The 15,781-nt window shown below is 34.7% G+C and overlaps 1 protein-coding gene across 1 annotated transcript in view; it reads left to right on the top strand.

The window, feature by feature from the left end:
• LOC137401119 (uncharacterized) overlaps window positions 1-12,307 on the top strand; it is a 197,192-nt gene extending 184,885 nt beyond the window's left edge. Inside the window, exon 7 of the mRNA XM_068087485.1 lies at window positions 12,125-12,307. Coding sequence (XP_067943586.1) covers window positions 12,125-12,306 — 182 coding nt within the window. The 3' untranslated portion in view covers window position 12,307. The remainder of the gene's footprint in view (window positions 1-12,124) is intronic.
• Window positions 12,308-15,781: the final 3,474 nt, after the last annotated feature.

Below are 15,781 nucleotides of genomic sequence, written 5' to 3'. Positions count from 1 at the left end.
ATCCGATAACATAGTAAAAAGTTTCTTCAGTAACTCTTCTGATGAATTTTTTTGTGTTTTTCTTTACAACCACTCTTGATAATTGTCCATCCTTAAGATGAGCTGGAATAAACTCCTCTAGAAATATAACCGACATTGTTTCTGTTTTCTTCGTTTTTGGTTCCTTCACCGTCAGAGCTAAATTGAAGAATGGTGGAGAATTCTAGAGGAGTAGACTTAATAACATTCCGAATCTTTTATTATTTTCATCCAACAGTTTTTTCATCTATAATTACATCATCAATTTCATGCTCGATTTCCTCTTCCAGTCTTTCTCCGATTAATGGAAATTGTGCTATATGAAGGAGTCTTCTGAAGAGCAGTTGTTTCGTTTCTTCACGTTGTGTAGGATGAGTCATGTAGTGCCGAATTCTATTCCAAAGCATGGTTTCAAAAATCTTTTCTTCCATCGTTTTAAAATCGATCGCGATAAATCTGTTAATCCATTCTAAATCAACCTCTTTTCCAATTTTACCTTCTCGAATGGTAGCTTCAAGATCAACCCATTCAAAGATCATCTTCAAATCTGAGGGTGTTATCGATATTTCTTTTACAGATATTATTGATTCCAAACATTCCCTGCATTCCATCGCACTGCAGACACAGTTGGACTTTAATCTTTTCAATGACACAACTTTTCTAAAAGCAGCTGTTCCTAGAATGTAGTATAAACATTCCTCGGTGAGATGTGTACGAATTTGTTCATTTTCGTCAAGTTGAATCAAGATGTTATCCGGGATTATTTCTGCAACCTCGAATGGAACAAAATCTTTAATCAGAATGTTTTGAGCCATGTTACTATGAGAAAGTCTACATTCGAAATGATTTTACATTGGATAGTATATTAAATTTATATGAGCTTAGTTATATATTATTGATATTGTATATACGAAAAGAAGAGTCAATGAAGAAAATAAAATTTTATAGTAATAATACATCGTGGAGCAAAACTCTACTATCATATATACTTAGCAACAAAATCACTTCTAAAAATTATGCTAAAATATATTCTGTGCTCACTCCATCATTACATACTCTTCTTTTTGAATAAAAATATGTTAATCCTGTTCTAAGTTGAGTGTATGAGAACACTCTATTGTCTTTTTTTACAAAGCCTTTGTTTATCCCTTCCTTAGGAAATCTTGATTGTAATACTTTTAAAAAAGTGTCTTTTGTAAAACTATTCGTAGTTTTACTTAATCCTTTACTGCTATGATTTGTAGAATGAGTTTCATCATTCCAGCAAAAGTAAGTCTTAGAATTTAAGGCTACTATTCCATGACCTGAAAATTCTACTTTGAATAAACCAGGAGTCCTTATATCATATTGATATACTTCTTTGCAACAATTTTGTAATTCCCACAACTTTGTAGGATCAGATTTACAGAGTTGGAAATCATCCGCGTGTCGTTCGCAATACATCCTAGGAAACCATTTTCCATATTCTTTGTAGTATATATCAGCGATCTCTTTTCTAACGATATTATCCATAGGTGCTGAAAGAGCCATGTAGGCACTATCTGTATCCATCGCCACATACTGGAAGTCCTTTCTGTCGAAGTATCTAAAATAAAAAAAATTTCAATCCTTAATTCTTGTTATCTTAGTATTATAATACTCTCATTTCAAAAATTTATCATTCAAATGAATACCGTTATACATATTTTTTCTAGAAGATACAAATAAGATTACTTACCTATCCATGAAGTCATAGTAGAACTCCAACATCCGAAGTTTAGCCAGTTGTAATATGGAGAATCCGATATGTACAGGTATATCCATCTTCATCTGAATAAATATATATATATACAGTCTTATTAGATTCCTTTACATATATTACTCCAAGTAAATTTTTCATTATGATTCAATTATATCAATAAGATAATAAATATATACTACTAACCGAAGACTTAGGTTGAGTCAACTCATAGAAGCTATCATCGATTTCCTCCAAAGATTCAAATCTGTGTGATCGTATTCTCAAGGATGCTTCATAATCTCCTTGAATATACTTGACATTTCGATGTTTTAATTTCTCAGTGATTGTTTTCCCGTACGATGAATTTCCAATGAGTTTATTGGTTGTGGCTATCAACTCTTGGTCAGGATCTTTGTCACCAGCTCTTCTAGCATTTGAGACAGATTCTCCAAATGACTTGAAAACTCTTCTAGGGGTGTATTCTATGAGTTGATATATTTTGGTTATAATCATCCCATGATTAAGATACCATTTTGCTAAAGTGGTGAGTAGTAAAATTTTTTGTCCAAACATACTCCCCACCAAAGTTCGTTGTTCTTGAGGTAGCATTCCTTCCTTTTCAGCAAATTCTTTCATACTTTCACTAAGATGATTTCTATTCAAAGATGTATTCTTGAAAATGGGGCTCATTTCTGAAAACTTTTCGTATAAGTTTTCAGGAACAGATATATCGCATTCAATGAATCCATATATCTCCCCTTTTATAATCTGCTGAATAATCTCATCCTCGGTGGCAAAGGAATTGGAAGGATAAAACTCTTCGTTGAAGATACTAATAAAGTTCTTAATCTCGGTGTTACCCTCAATCATCTTGTCCCATTCACACTCCCAGATTCTTACTAAACGATATCCAAGTTCTTTAACATATTCTTCCTTCTTTTTCGTTTCCTCCAGAACTTCACTCATGGGTCGATTCTTATATGGATGTATACTTATTCCTTTGGTCTTGTTACAGTTATGTCCATGCCAGAAACATCCATGAAATTGAAACACTGTATTCGATTCTTCACAATATCCATCAACAGGAAGATTATGTTGTCCAATTCTAAATTCTTTATCATTGTTTTCATGTAAGATTTGAATATTATCCTTCCAAGTCAAAAATTGTAACCATCCATGAGCAGCCTTGCTATTTTTTCGAGGATGAGTGTATGCAAATCCATTTTCGATTCGCCTTATTCTAGGGTTTCCAGTAGGCATTTCTTGCATCATACTCCACAAATATAATGCATTTGCATCAACTCCTAGAATAAGTTCACAAAGTTTGGATTCCTTTCCAAACTTTCTTTCTCGAATCAGTGTTTTCTTCGACTCATGAAGTCTGTGAAAAATAATGCTAGGTCCACCTACGATATTGTCCTTGATGGTAAAGTAAATATCTTTATCGTTTTCCTTGATCAGACAGACAGGTTGACAAGTTTTGAAATGATGTGATGAGATTGTCTGATGCTGAGAACTCATAGGATGAGGAGGTGAATCTGAAAGTTTCAACATCCATTTTACCGCCAATCCAGGAAGTGAAATGGCGTCTTTCAACATATCGATTCCCATGGTTCTGTAAACTTTTTTTTGTTTTTCTACAGCTTCAACAAATGGTACTACATCGAGATTGTTGTACCATACTAGAAAATCTTTTAACGTTTTCATCTTCTCTTGTTTCCAAATGTTTAAACAGATTTCATAATCAGCATCCGAAATATGTTCATCTCTCAAAGAACTGTAAAAGCATTCTTTAGGTGGTAGAAACGGTTGTTTCAACTTCTCAAGATCATCCATATATTCATAAGGATAGAATCCTTTTTGTTGAGAACATTTGAAAGCTTTGAGATACTTTGCATAGGAAAATCCTGGAGCAATGAAGTTGGAAATATCCAAGAATTTGAATCTTCTTGATTGAATACAGCTCATCTTGTTTGTTCTTTTCACTACAAAATCAAAATCTTCATCTTCTGTGTCTTGAAGACATCGAAGTAGAGGTCCTTTCATCACATTCAGGTCGTAGTTTTGTGAATTAAATCCTAGAATCGGAATACATGAGATGAATTTGTCGAAACGTTCAAATAAATGACGAAATCCCTCTCTTGAATGGTATACTCGAGGATTGGAAAATTTGCAGAATTTAAATCTTTCTTCAACTTTTCCTTGCTTTTCAGCTTTTGCCTTCATCATCTGTCTAATGTAGTAAAGTTTTTTTTCAAGGATATCCCGGGCTTTATCAGCAATTTGGGAAATATACTGAACAAAAAAAGATATACAAGAATCAGTATCTCCCTCACTTACAAAACACTTTGGATCCTTAAATCCGGGTACATTTGAACAAACTGATATACTCATCAATTCGTGTCTCGATGTGAATGTAACCGAATTGGAATTTGGTGGAAGGTCGGATTTTGGAAGATAACACTCGATATCATAGGTGATTAAAAAAGGATAATAAGTATCTTCCTCAGCCACGGATATTCCTATCTCTCGTTTCAGTTGTTCGAAAATTGTAGGTGTTGCCTTAAACTTTCCTCCTTCGAAGATGAAGTTGGTTACTGTTTCTTGACTACATTTATGTCTCTTGAAATTTCCTCTTTTTGTAAAACTCACTTCACAGGAAGGACAACTAAACCCTTTAGTATAAGCATTAACATCCTTGATGAAACTGAAATGAGAGTTCTGCAAATCGAGGAAGAGTTCCTTTCCCTCTTTTTGGGTCGATGTCCAGATGACTGTTGAGGTTTCATCAGCATTCAGAGATAATACGGTTATACGGATGTCAAAACACTTCTCAAGAGAAATTAAGTCTCCTAACTCAATTCCAGGAAAATTCTTCATCAGATCTTTGGAGGATGAGGAAGGAGAAGAAATGTGTTTCGAGTACTTTTGAAATAGCATCTTCACAAGATTCTGTTTTGGTCTTTGTCTGGTGCAACTACATCGGTTTGAACACTTACACATCTCCATCAATGCTAAACATCTGAAGAAACAGAGATTGTCTGTGTAAGGAGTGCGGCTCATAGTGATTACATGTCGATTGTTAAGAATGTGAGACGGAAGATCTGAAGCCACTCCTATTTGCCCCATTCCAATCAATTTATAGAAATAGAATGAAATATTGGTAATTACATTCAATTTCCAAGCTGTATTCGGGCGTTCTCGAATCGCTATAGCAGCAAGATCTTGTCTTGTCAATTCTTCAAAAAAATTCTGTAATTCCTGTCTTGTTGTAATCAGTTTTGCTTTTTTGAAAATTGTAGCATTATTCGATGAAGCATGAAAATATCTTAATTCTCCTGTGGCTTTATGTTCAAGAATGCATCCCACACTACAATTTAATTTAGCTCTTGTTTGTATCCCATTCCAAGTTGTCATCATTTCGTTCCATATTCTTTCCGAATGGTTTGGAGTTGGAAGTTCTGCTTGAGGAATATTTCCATTCCATAAATTTACGTTTAACATTTCAACAACTCTTCCTCGTCGTCTTTTTGTTTTCATAGCATTCCAATATCTTCTTATTAACTCATCCCATTCCTCATCATCATTAACAGGAATGATATCCTGATTATCTTGTTCTCTTTCATTTTCGATAGGAACGATGGGCTCGACTCTATCATTAATACCAACTAAATTGTCATCATCAGCGTCCACTTCATTTTCGTTTCTTTCGATTTGATTTGTAGGTTGATCAGATAAATATCTATTTTCTTCGATTTCATTTGTATTTTCTTCTTCTGATACATCTGATTCATCGGATTCATCATCAGCAAGATTTCGAGTAATAGGAGTTACTGTTATCTTAGATCGACTAAGATCTCCTCTTCCAATTTGAGTTGAAGCAGAACGAAATGAAGAATGATGAGAAACAATCTTTACTTTTTCGAAAATGAAAGGGGGATTGGAAACTTGTATAATAATCGAGGCATCATCATCATATTCGTGATATTGTTCCGAAGAATCATTAGTTGATGTTGTAAACGATTCTGAACTTTCATTCGATTGGAGATGAATGTGTTTAACATGTCTTTTGAGGTTTGATTTTTTGTTAAATGAAGTCGAACATTCTAAGCAGATATATTTATTAGCTGAAACGGATGATACACTTCTTTCCCTACTTCTGCTTCTTTCTCTATTATCAATTGAAGTGGAAGGAGCAGAATTTTCCGATGAAATTAAATTATGCTCTCGTGAAAGCTTGAACATCTTTGAGGAAGATTTCCAGCTGCCAAGAATTAAAAATCTCATTTTACTATTCTCTCTACATTTATTCATTAAAAATTTTTTCCACCAATTATTGTAAATCAACTCACCTCATCAGATTTGCTCCAGTCTCCTTCTGAATGGGAAGATGCCGGATACATTTCCTTGATGTATTCAAATTTCGGAGATATATAATCCAGTGAAACAGAGATAATCCAAAGTTCTGAGAGAAGATTATACATAGATATCCAAATTGTAGAATTAATCCAAACTTTTGTGAGATATATAATCCAGTTAGTTCGGAGAAATATAATCCAGTGAAACAGAGATAATCCAAAATTCTGAGAGAAGATTATACATAGATATCCAAATTGTAGAATTAATCCAAACTTTTGTGCGATATTTAATCCAGTTAGTTCGGAGAAATATAATCCAAAGTTCTGAGAGAAGATTATACGTAGATATCCAAATTGTAGAATTAATCCAAACTTTTGTGAGATATATAATCCAGTTAGTTCGGAGAAATATAATCCAAAGTTCTGAGAGAAGATTATACGTAGATATCCAAATTGTAGAATTAATCCAAACTTTTGTGAGATATATAATCCAGTTAGGTATAGAAATAGTTCGAAAAAAACTCTCGATAATGGTGAGTCCATCAAACTTGGCTGTATTTATACTAGTCAAGTTCAAGGAGGTGGAACCTGCACAAAAGCTATAAATCACTTCTAATCCAACTTGTCTCACTCAACTTTCGCGAAATTGGATTTCGCGAAAGTGAATTTCGCGAAATTGGATTTCGCGAAATTACACATTATATATATTATATAGTCAACTTTCGCGAAATTGAATTTCGCGAAAAGTGAATTTCGCGAAATTGGATTTCGCGAAATTACACATTATATATATTATATAGTCAACTTTCGCGAAATTGAATTTCGCGAAAAGTGAATTTCGCGAAATTGGATTTCGCGAAATTACACATTATATATATTATATAGTCAACTTTCGCGAAATTGAATTTCGCGAAAAGTGAATTTCGCGAAATTGGATTTCGCGAAATTACACATCATATATATTATATAGTCAACTTTCGCGAAATTGGATTTCGCGAAATTACACATTATATATATTATATAGTCAACTTTCGCGAAATTGAATTTCGCGAAAAGTGAATTTCGCGAAATTGGATTTCGCGAAATTACACATTATATATATTATATAGTCAACTTTCGCGAAATTGAATCTCGCGATTTTCAATTTCGCGAAAAGTCTTCTGATATTATGGATGATGCAACTAAATTTATCAAAACTCATTAATCATTTGATGAGGAGAATTGTATATAACCAGCAGAATTTTACTAAAACGATATCAGTTCTTCATTCAAACTCAGAGAATTAACACACTACACAACTATGGAGGATAATACTCAATCTGGAGTGATAAAACCTGGATCGAATAGTTCAGTGAAGATGACGAAAAAGAGAATTTCACCTATAAATCTTTCTAACACGACTCCTTCAACGAAGAAGAAGAAATCCAACCAAATCGAAACGAATTTGGAGCAAAGGGTAAAAGATGTGGCAGACAAGTTAAGAACATTAAGTAAGGCTACTTTAATGGAAGCAAAATCACTGCAGAGAATGTCAGATCTTTCAATAGGAATGATTATGGAGGTGACAAAAACGGAAGAAGCTCATTCGATCCATGGAGCGTGCTGTATCATTCACTTCAACTATGTGGAAAATGGGATTAGTAAATCTACTGCTGTATTTGCTCCACAACGATTTCTGGATGGATCGCTGTCTTATCCAAGTATTATGGTATATCTTGGATTAAAACCTAAGGCTAATGGACAGGGAAGTTACCATGACTTAAAAAGAGTAACAGAAGGAACCTCAACTCCCTCAGACATGAAACGTACTCTAGCCAATCTGAGATCGAAGAAACTTGAAAAACTTATACAACATTTCGAGATTCGTCATCTCAAGGAGTTCAAAGCACCATCTATTTTCCACTATCACAATGTTGGAGCAAGTGAATACAAAGATGGTGAAGGCAATGTGAATGTGGTACCAACTGTAGCATTTTCAACCAAAGTTGATGGAGAGGAAGTTCAAGGAACTTTAACGATGCCTTCGAGATGTGCCCTTTCGTTGAAAGAAAATTATCCGGGTATCATTATATACAAGGGGCTAGTAACATCTCACAATACTCGCGAATACTACGATGTAGTAGTCATGGGACATGAAGAAGCAAGCAGATTTTACGAGAGTTCGGTACAATGCAAAAAGGATCCTTCTATCTCACTTATTTCCGATGACGATGAGTGATTGATGAACAACTCGATACAAACTTCGTTTTAAAGAATGTACATGAACATTTTCTTATATATATTCAATGTTTCATTTATACTATATTATCTTTATTCTGACTTATCTACTTGTACACTTCGTTTTAAAGAATGTACATGAACATTTTCTTATATATATTCAATGTTTCATTTATACTATATTATCTTTATTGTGACTTATCTACTTGTACATTTCATATATTTCAAGTTAAACATAAACTATTTTATTTTTATTGAAACGAAATGATGATGGAAATAATGAATAATACATATAAATATATCTTTTAAAGTGAATAATTTTGTAATAAAACTGATCTTTCATTCAACATATATAAAAAACCGAAAATAAAAATCCTTAAAATTCTTAACCATTCAAGAGCTTCAACATTACAAAAACATCAAATCTTCAAAAAAAATAACTTTGTACATAAACACTTTCTCATATATATTCAACGTTCTCAAATATATAACATTCTCCACTTTGCACATAAACACTTTCACATATATATTCCATGTTTCAAATATATAACAATCTCCGGAAAATCAACCCCTCGGTGTCCCAGATATTAACCCCCTCACTCATCCGGTAGGTAATCTCTCGCTCTCCTCGATAATCCGCGAGATCCACTCCGGAAAACCATCCAGCCCTCGATGTCCCAGATATTCACCCCCACTATTCCACCGATAATCGGCGACGATTCGCCCGACTAATCCGCGACGATTCCCCCGACTAATCCCGCGATAATCCGCGTTCAATCGGATGACTCATCCCCCCGCTAATCCGATGACTCATCCACAGATAATCCGCCGATTACGCCGGGAGCGGATCCGTACCCCCTCGAATTCAACCCCCTACTCTACACCACAATTTCCCCCCAAACCCCAACATCTCATTCAACTCCACCCAATTCAATCTACACCCCTAGCCAATTTAATTCGCAACCCCCTTTTTCTATCCCCCCGCTGGATCCGTCACTTTTTTGTCTAGATCTGCTCTCTACATACTACTGGAAATGTTCGAATTAACCATGTGTTCGAGCTATCCGTGGACGAGTTATCCATGTTTCACTGTATTTATTTAATTAAGACAATATATTAAATAAATTGCTCAAAAATGAACAATCTGAGAGGTGTAGAAACCAGATATTTGAAATCAGCTCAAAATTCTGATCTAGATGCCACTCTTATCATATAGCCCACCTCCAAAAGGAATAAATCACTTTTTTTGACAGCTTTTTGATGCCCTCCTGCTCTACTATATTCAATGAGCGCAAGCGAAACAGACAGTCAGATTCATCATTGTTAAAACTTTACCATTTGCAAACCTTTATAAAAATCGTTAACAAAAACATTTTGCCGATGATGATAATAATGACGACCAAGAACTATTAAAAGTTGACGTTTATCTCTATGGCTTGGAATAAAGTGATAAAAACCGTTCCAGTAGCCGTTGGGCAAATAACTGTTCGATTTAATGATGTGGAGGTCGAGTTATCTTAATTAAAGGTTGACTTGCAACAAAATTCCCATTACCGTTATTTGATATGAAAAGATTTACCATTTCTTACTCTGTTGTGTTGTAGGTACAAAATATGTGGAAAGGCGATTACAAGCTCTTAAAAGCTCAAAAACAAACAGAAAATCGCCGCCACACGAGACCGCCGTAGTTTGGATTCCCTTTTTAAAACGGCTCAAATGTGATTTAGTTGTGAGAGATGGTTTTTGTTTACACTTTCTTGCAACCTTGTTCGTCGAAATATTTTCACAAATATACTTCACGCATTCAATAAAACTATGTCTACTGTTCTTACGCGCGCTTCTGTTTTATCGTCATTGTAATGCTGTCACTTTTAGCACTGATATCTTATGAATTACAGTAAAAATTCGTTAAACTATTTAACCTTAGCTCGAAGGAGTACATGTCATTGTCTGATAATCATGACGAGCCTGTTGGTCACCTGTGATAATCAAAAAGTGCTGCGAAAGTTATTTGCGAAGAATTGGGTCACATGATCAGATTACGACTTGACGATTGAATAATGCTGAAAACACAACTGTAAAGTAGCGAGCATCTATATCTTATACAGAGTCTTCGGTAAAACCTGAAGTGTTTGTCATAAACTAGCACTACGATGTTTTATATTGAGCTTTTTATTGGCCTTTCAATTCACGTGAGAACATACGTGACAAGACGACAACCAAATTTCCTGGTTACGTCATCGAAATAAGGAGATTCCAATCTACGGCGGCTTTTCGTTTTTAAACTTTTAAGAGCTTGTAATCACATTTCCACATATTTGGCACTTACAACGCAACAGAGTAAGACATGGTGGATCTTTTGATACCAAATAACTGTAATACGAATTTTGTTGCAAGTCAACCTTTAAGGTTTTCAATCCTGGCACTAGTGTTACCTTTAGTAAGTGGCATGACTATCGCATATAAATGCTTTTTCTAGAAGTTCTCCCCCACTGTTTTAAAATAATAGTTATGGACATCATAAAAAACACGTGTTCTTTACAAAAAATAAACAAAATTAAAAATATAATTTTTGAGAGTGTGTAGAATTTAGTTTAATGTGCTGGCATACTAATAAAATAAAAGAGATAGACAATCGCACTGGAACTTCCTGTGTCTTCTAAAAACTAGCCTCTGTCGCGTAACATCATGATGCTAGAGTACGTTTATCTAAGCGTACGATTGTGACTACATTTACCACAAGCTAAATCTACAGTTGTTGGTAAATATCAGAGAAGCAATCATCAATTGACTTCTCTAGTTAACCTGTGTCTCAGCGAGTCTAACTTATTGCATATGTACTCACCCATGGCCTCGGGTCCAATCAGTGGTTCCACTGTTGGTACTGGCATAAACGGTATACATGAAAGAAATCAGTGAGAAAACTTACTGTGCACATTGCCAAGATAAACTGTATTACAGTTGGTCACATATAGAGAAATTTCAATCTTTCGGGTTTGGGTTTTGTCTTGTGAGTTGAAGTTTTGACAAACGATCCATTAGCGAGTGTATATAAATTGATAGAAATGTAAAAAAAATTTCACATTCTGTTCATACCCTTTTGTTAGAGCTTTAATGTTAGTAATATCAAACTTGTTATAGCTTCACCTATTGTCATCGATGATGATGACGGCTACTCAGATCTAGTTGCATTTCAAACCCCTCGTGTTCGCAAAGGATCTGAGCCTAGTTCTAGCAATGAGTGTAAAAAAACAAAAAGGCAGCAGTCTATCTTATCCTCATTTACAGAACCTTACGGAAGAAACAGTGCCTAACATCAGAAATTTACTGGCCTCTTTGTCAAAACTGGCCTCTCTGACAAACGAATCCCTCAACTGAGGTTACTATGGGGTTGATGTTTGTGTTTCCAAGTGTTAGTAAAATTAAACGCATGCTTCAATTGTTTATAAGATGATTGTTTATTGATCTTTCATAGTTGGAATTTATTTAATTTGAATACGTTGTAATCCTGTATACGTAGGTATTATAGTTTAGTCAATGTTAATTGCGCAATTAAAATGGTATAAAGCAGTGTATTGTTTAGCACATATTTAGCAAGTGTCAAGTCAAGTGTGTTGCAGATGTGCAGGAGATTCCACACCTTATAAAACCAGGTTTAATGAGAGTGGCCTATTATAACTACCGACACCACCATGATAAGGTTCACAGCTATTTGAATTTTTGTAGTTTCAAATTTTACTAGATGGCATAGAGCTTCTAAGTAACATTCAATATGTTATCCAAAAATAATGAAAGTTTAATATTTTGTTAGTACCCGAGCATCCAGAAGCGGAGAGTCTGAAACCATTTGAAAGGCTGCAGGAACATGAGATGCACAACATGGTATGCAAAGACAGAGGAAGTCATGTACCTACAGATCATTGGTATTTTGGACACACCCAGGACTTACAAGAGCAGACTGGTGACCACTATCAACCGGCGTATACAACATAGTGAGAGCTACATATCCTAGGACCAATGATGAAGAGGAATTCCAGATATGATATATACAGAGTTTGAGTTTACTGCAGTAGAGTAATTGTTTGAGAGAAAACCATGTGAGTGGCAACGACTTGGATGGATATTTTCAACAAAATCCTTTTTGCTGAGATGATCAAATCTTTTTGCTTGTAAAAATTATATAAGACAATAATAATGTTAAAAACAATGCAATACATGATTTGCAGAGCACATTGAATACATCATAGCCACTTGTGCCAAAATCTTGTCTAATAGACAAGATAGGGTTTAATAAGGTTTATGAAGTGTAATCAGAGCTGTATTGACAGGTACTGTTGCATACTTTGACCCAATTCCAACAGACCAACTATTAAGAGCTACTTAAAAAGTTCTATGCTCCACTCTACTAAGTGAAAACAGGTGAATCCACTCCATAGAGTTATCTCCCCCTAGAGTGATAACAGTGCCTTCAACAACACGAGCGTTTCCGGTGCTAACCAGGAGCAATTAGGCCACGCCCCTTTTTGTGCTAGTCAATCGTAGTGATTGACTAGTTGAATAAGAATGGTTTAACAAGGATTATGAGTTTCCACAGTTAAAATAGTAATTAATGCTCATATTAAAGGTTGACTTGCGACAAAAATCACATTACAGTTATTTGATATGAAAAGATTTACCATGTCTTACTCTGTTATGTTGTAGGTGCAAAATATGTGGAAAAGTGATTACAAGCTCTTAAAAGCTCAAAAACGAACAGAAAATCGCAGCTACACGAGACCGCCGCAGTTTGGAGTCTCTTTCCAAAACGGCTAAAACGTGACGTATTTGTGAGAGATGGTTTCTGTTTACACGCTCATGCAACCTTATTCGTCGAAATATTTTCACAAATATACTTCAAATATTCGATAAAACCATGTCTATTGTTCTCACACATATGTTTTATGGCATCGTAATGCTGTCACTTTTAGCAGTGATATCCTATAACTTACTGCAAAAATTTGTTTAATGTTTCAGCCTTAGCTTGAAGGACTACATATCATTGTCTAATAATCATGACGAGCCTGCTGGTCACTTGTGATAATCGAAAAGTGCTGCAGAAAATATTTGCGAAGTATTGGGTCACATGATCAGATTACGACTTGCCGATTAGACCAAACCGAAACAAAACTGTAAAGTAGCGAGCATCTATATTTAATACGGGGTCTTCGGTAAAACCCGACGTGTTTGTCATCAACTGCTGCTACGATAAGTTTTATATTGAGCTTTTTATTGGCCTTTCAATTCCATGAGAAAATCACGTGACAAGACAATAACCAAATTTCATGGCTACGTCATTGAAATAAAGAGATTCCAATCAATGGCGGCTTTTCAATTTTGAGCTTTTAAGAGCTTGTATTAACATTTCCACATGTTTAGTACATACAACACAACAGAGTAAGACATGGTGAACCTTTTGATACCAAATAAGTGTAATGTGAATTTTATTGCAAGTCAACTTTTAAAGAGATGATGATTATAGTTTATTACTCTAATATATGCTTATTATTTAAAGGTTGACTTGCAACAAAATTCGCATTAAAGTTATTTGATATCAAAAGATTAACCATGTCTTACTCTGTTGTGTTGTAAGTGCCAAATGTGCAAAAAAATGATTACAAGTTCTTAAAAGCTCAAAAACAAAAAGCCGGCGTAGATTGGAATCTCTTTATTTCTCTGACGTAGCCATGACAGTTTGGTTATTGTCTTGTCACGTGATGTTCTCAAGTGAATTGAAAGGTCAATAAAAAGCTCAATATAAACTTATCATAGCACTAGTTTATGACAATCACTTCAGGTTTTACCGAAGACCCATATCAAATATAGATCCTCGCTACTTTACAGTTTTCTTTCGGCCTGGTCTAATCGGCAAGTCAAAATCTGATCAGGTGGCCCAATACTTCGCAAATAATTTTTGCAGCAGTTTTCGATTATCACAAGTGACCGACAGGCTTGTCATGATTATCAGACAATGATATATACTCCTTCGAGGTAAGGCTAAAAAATTAAATGAATTTTCACGGTAAGTTGTAAGATATCACTGCTAAAAGTGACAGCATTACAATGACGATAAAACAGACGCTAAAGAACAATAGACATGGTTTTATTGAATGCGTGAAGTATATTTATGAAAATATTTTGACGAATAAGGTTGCATGAATGTGTAAAAAGAAACTATCTACCACAGCTACGTCATATTTGAGCCGTTTTGGAAAGAGAATCCAAACTACAGCGGTCTAGTGTGGCTGCGATTAACTGTTCGTTTTTTAGTTTTTAAAAGCTTGTAATCACATTCCCACATATTTGCCACCCACAACACAACAGTGTAAAACATAGTGAATCTTTTGATATCAAATGACTGTAATGTGAATTTTGTTGCAAGTCAACTTTTAAGTAGCGTCGCTAAGCACAACTTTTAGCTTAAAAGTAGTGGTTCATATACCATCGTGAATGTAAACTGTTTTTCACATATATGTACGTCAAAGAGTTAAGTTAGCGTCAAAAAAGAGACTACTATTAGCCTGATACAGTTACTAATTATGTCTACGTTGTTGACTTCAAAATTTTAACAAAAAAACAAGAATCTTTGGAGTTGGAAAACAAACGTTGATACGAACAGATACAAAAAAATAATTAATTGTTATTGATATAACCAAGTCATTATTAGCACAATTTTGTGGACATTTTTCGACCGATCACTTGCTATTATGGATTTCTAAAGATCAAGGAATGTCAGAGGCGGTCAAAGAGAGGTGGCGGTTAAATAAAAGTGGCATTCAAATAGAGGTTTCACGGTGTGTTAAACAAATGGAAAATCAGCGTAAGCAGCTTAGACATTCTGTATACCTGTAACGGAAAAAAAACAGTCTATAAAGCTCGAGATGTAGCCTATACATGTTGGCAGCTGATACACAATATTTTCCATAATCAAACAAGCATCGAAACAAGAATCTTTAATGTTATCTGCTGCTGTTAATACCATAAAAATTGTGTTGTTTAACCTTCAAGCAGGCCAGCGAGATACACAATGAGGCTGAATATCAACTAAAAATCTAATAATAATTGTAACAGGAAACCTTAACTGTTTTGTGAACTATTGCTCAGCAAGTGTGTAAGAAAGTTCATGCACTAAAAAAATTAAGCTTTGTTACAAATATTTAATTACAAAAGTAATTGATTCGATGATTCCGACATCAGAAGGTTCGGTCGGGCAGATCAGCCAATGTACCCACATCCAAATGGTTGCAGATGTTAGTCATGTTCAATGTTGTTCCACCAAACTGAACCTAAGCTTACCATTTAATGGAAAACATGCATATAGCGTTTGAACCTTATGCTTTATTTGCCGGTATGCTGATAGTTTTACCACAAAACGATAATCAAACCATAAATCAATATACAACAGATGTGATCCCACAACAAAATTAGGACT

The sequence above is a fragment of the Watersipora subatra genome, chromosome 7 (assembly GCF_963576615.1).
Source record: "Watersipora subatra chromosome 7, tzWatSuba1.1, whole genome shotgun sequence".
Lineage (NCBI taxonomy): Eukaryota > Metazoa > Bryozoa > Gymnolaemata > Cheilostomatida > Watersiporidae > Watersipora > Watersipora subatra.
The sequence above is the reverse complement of the archived record's forward strand: the minus strand, read 5'-3'. Positions and strand labels throughout refer to the sequence as shown.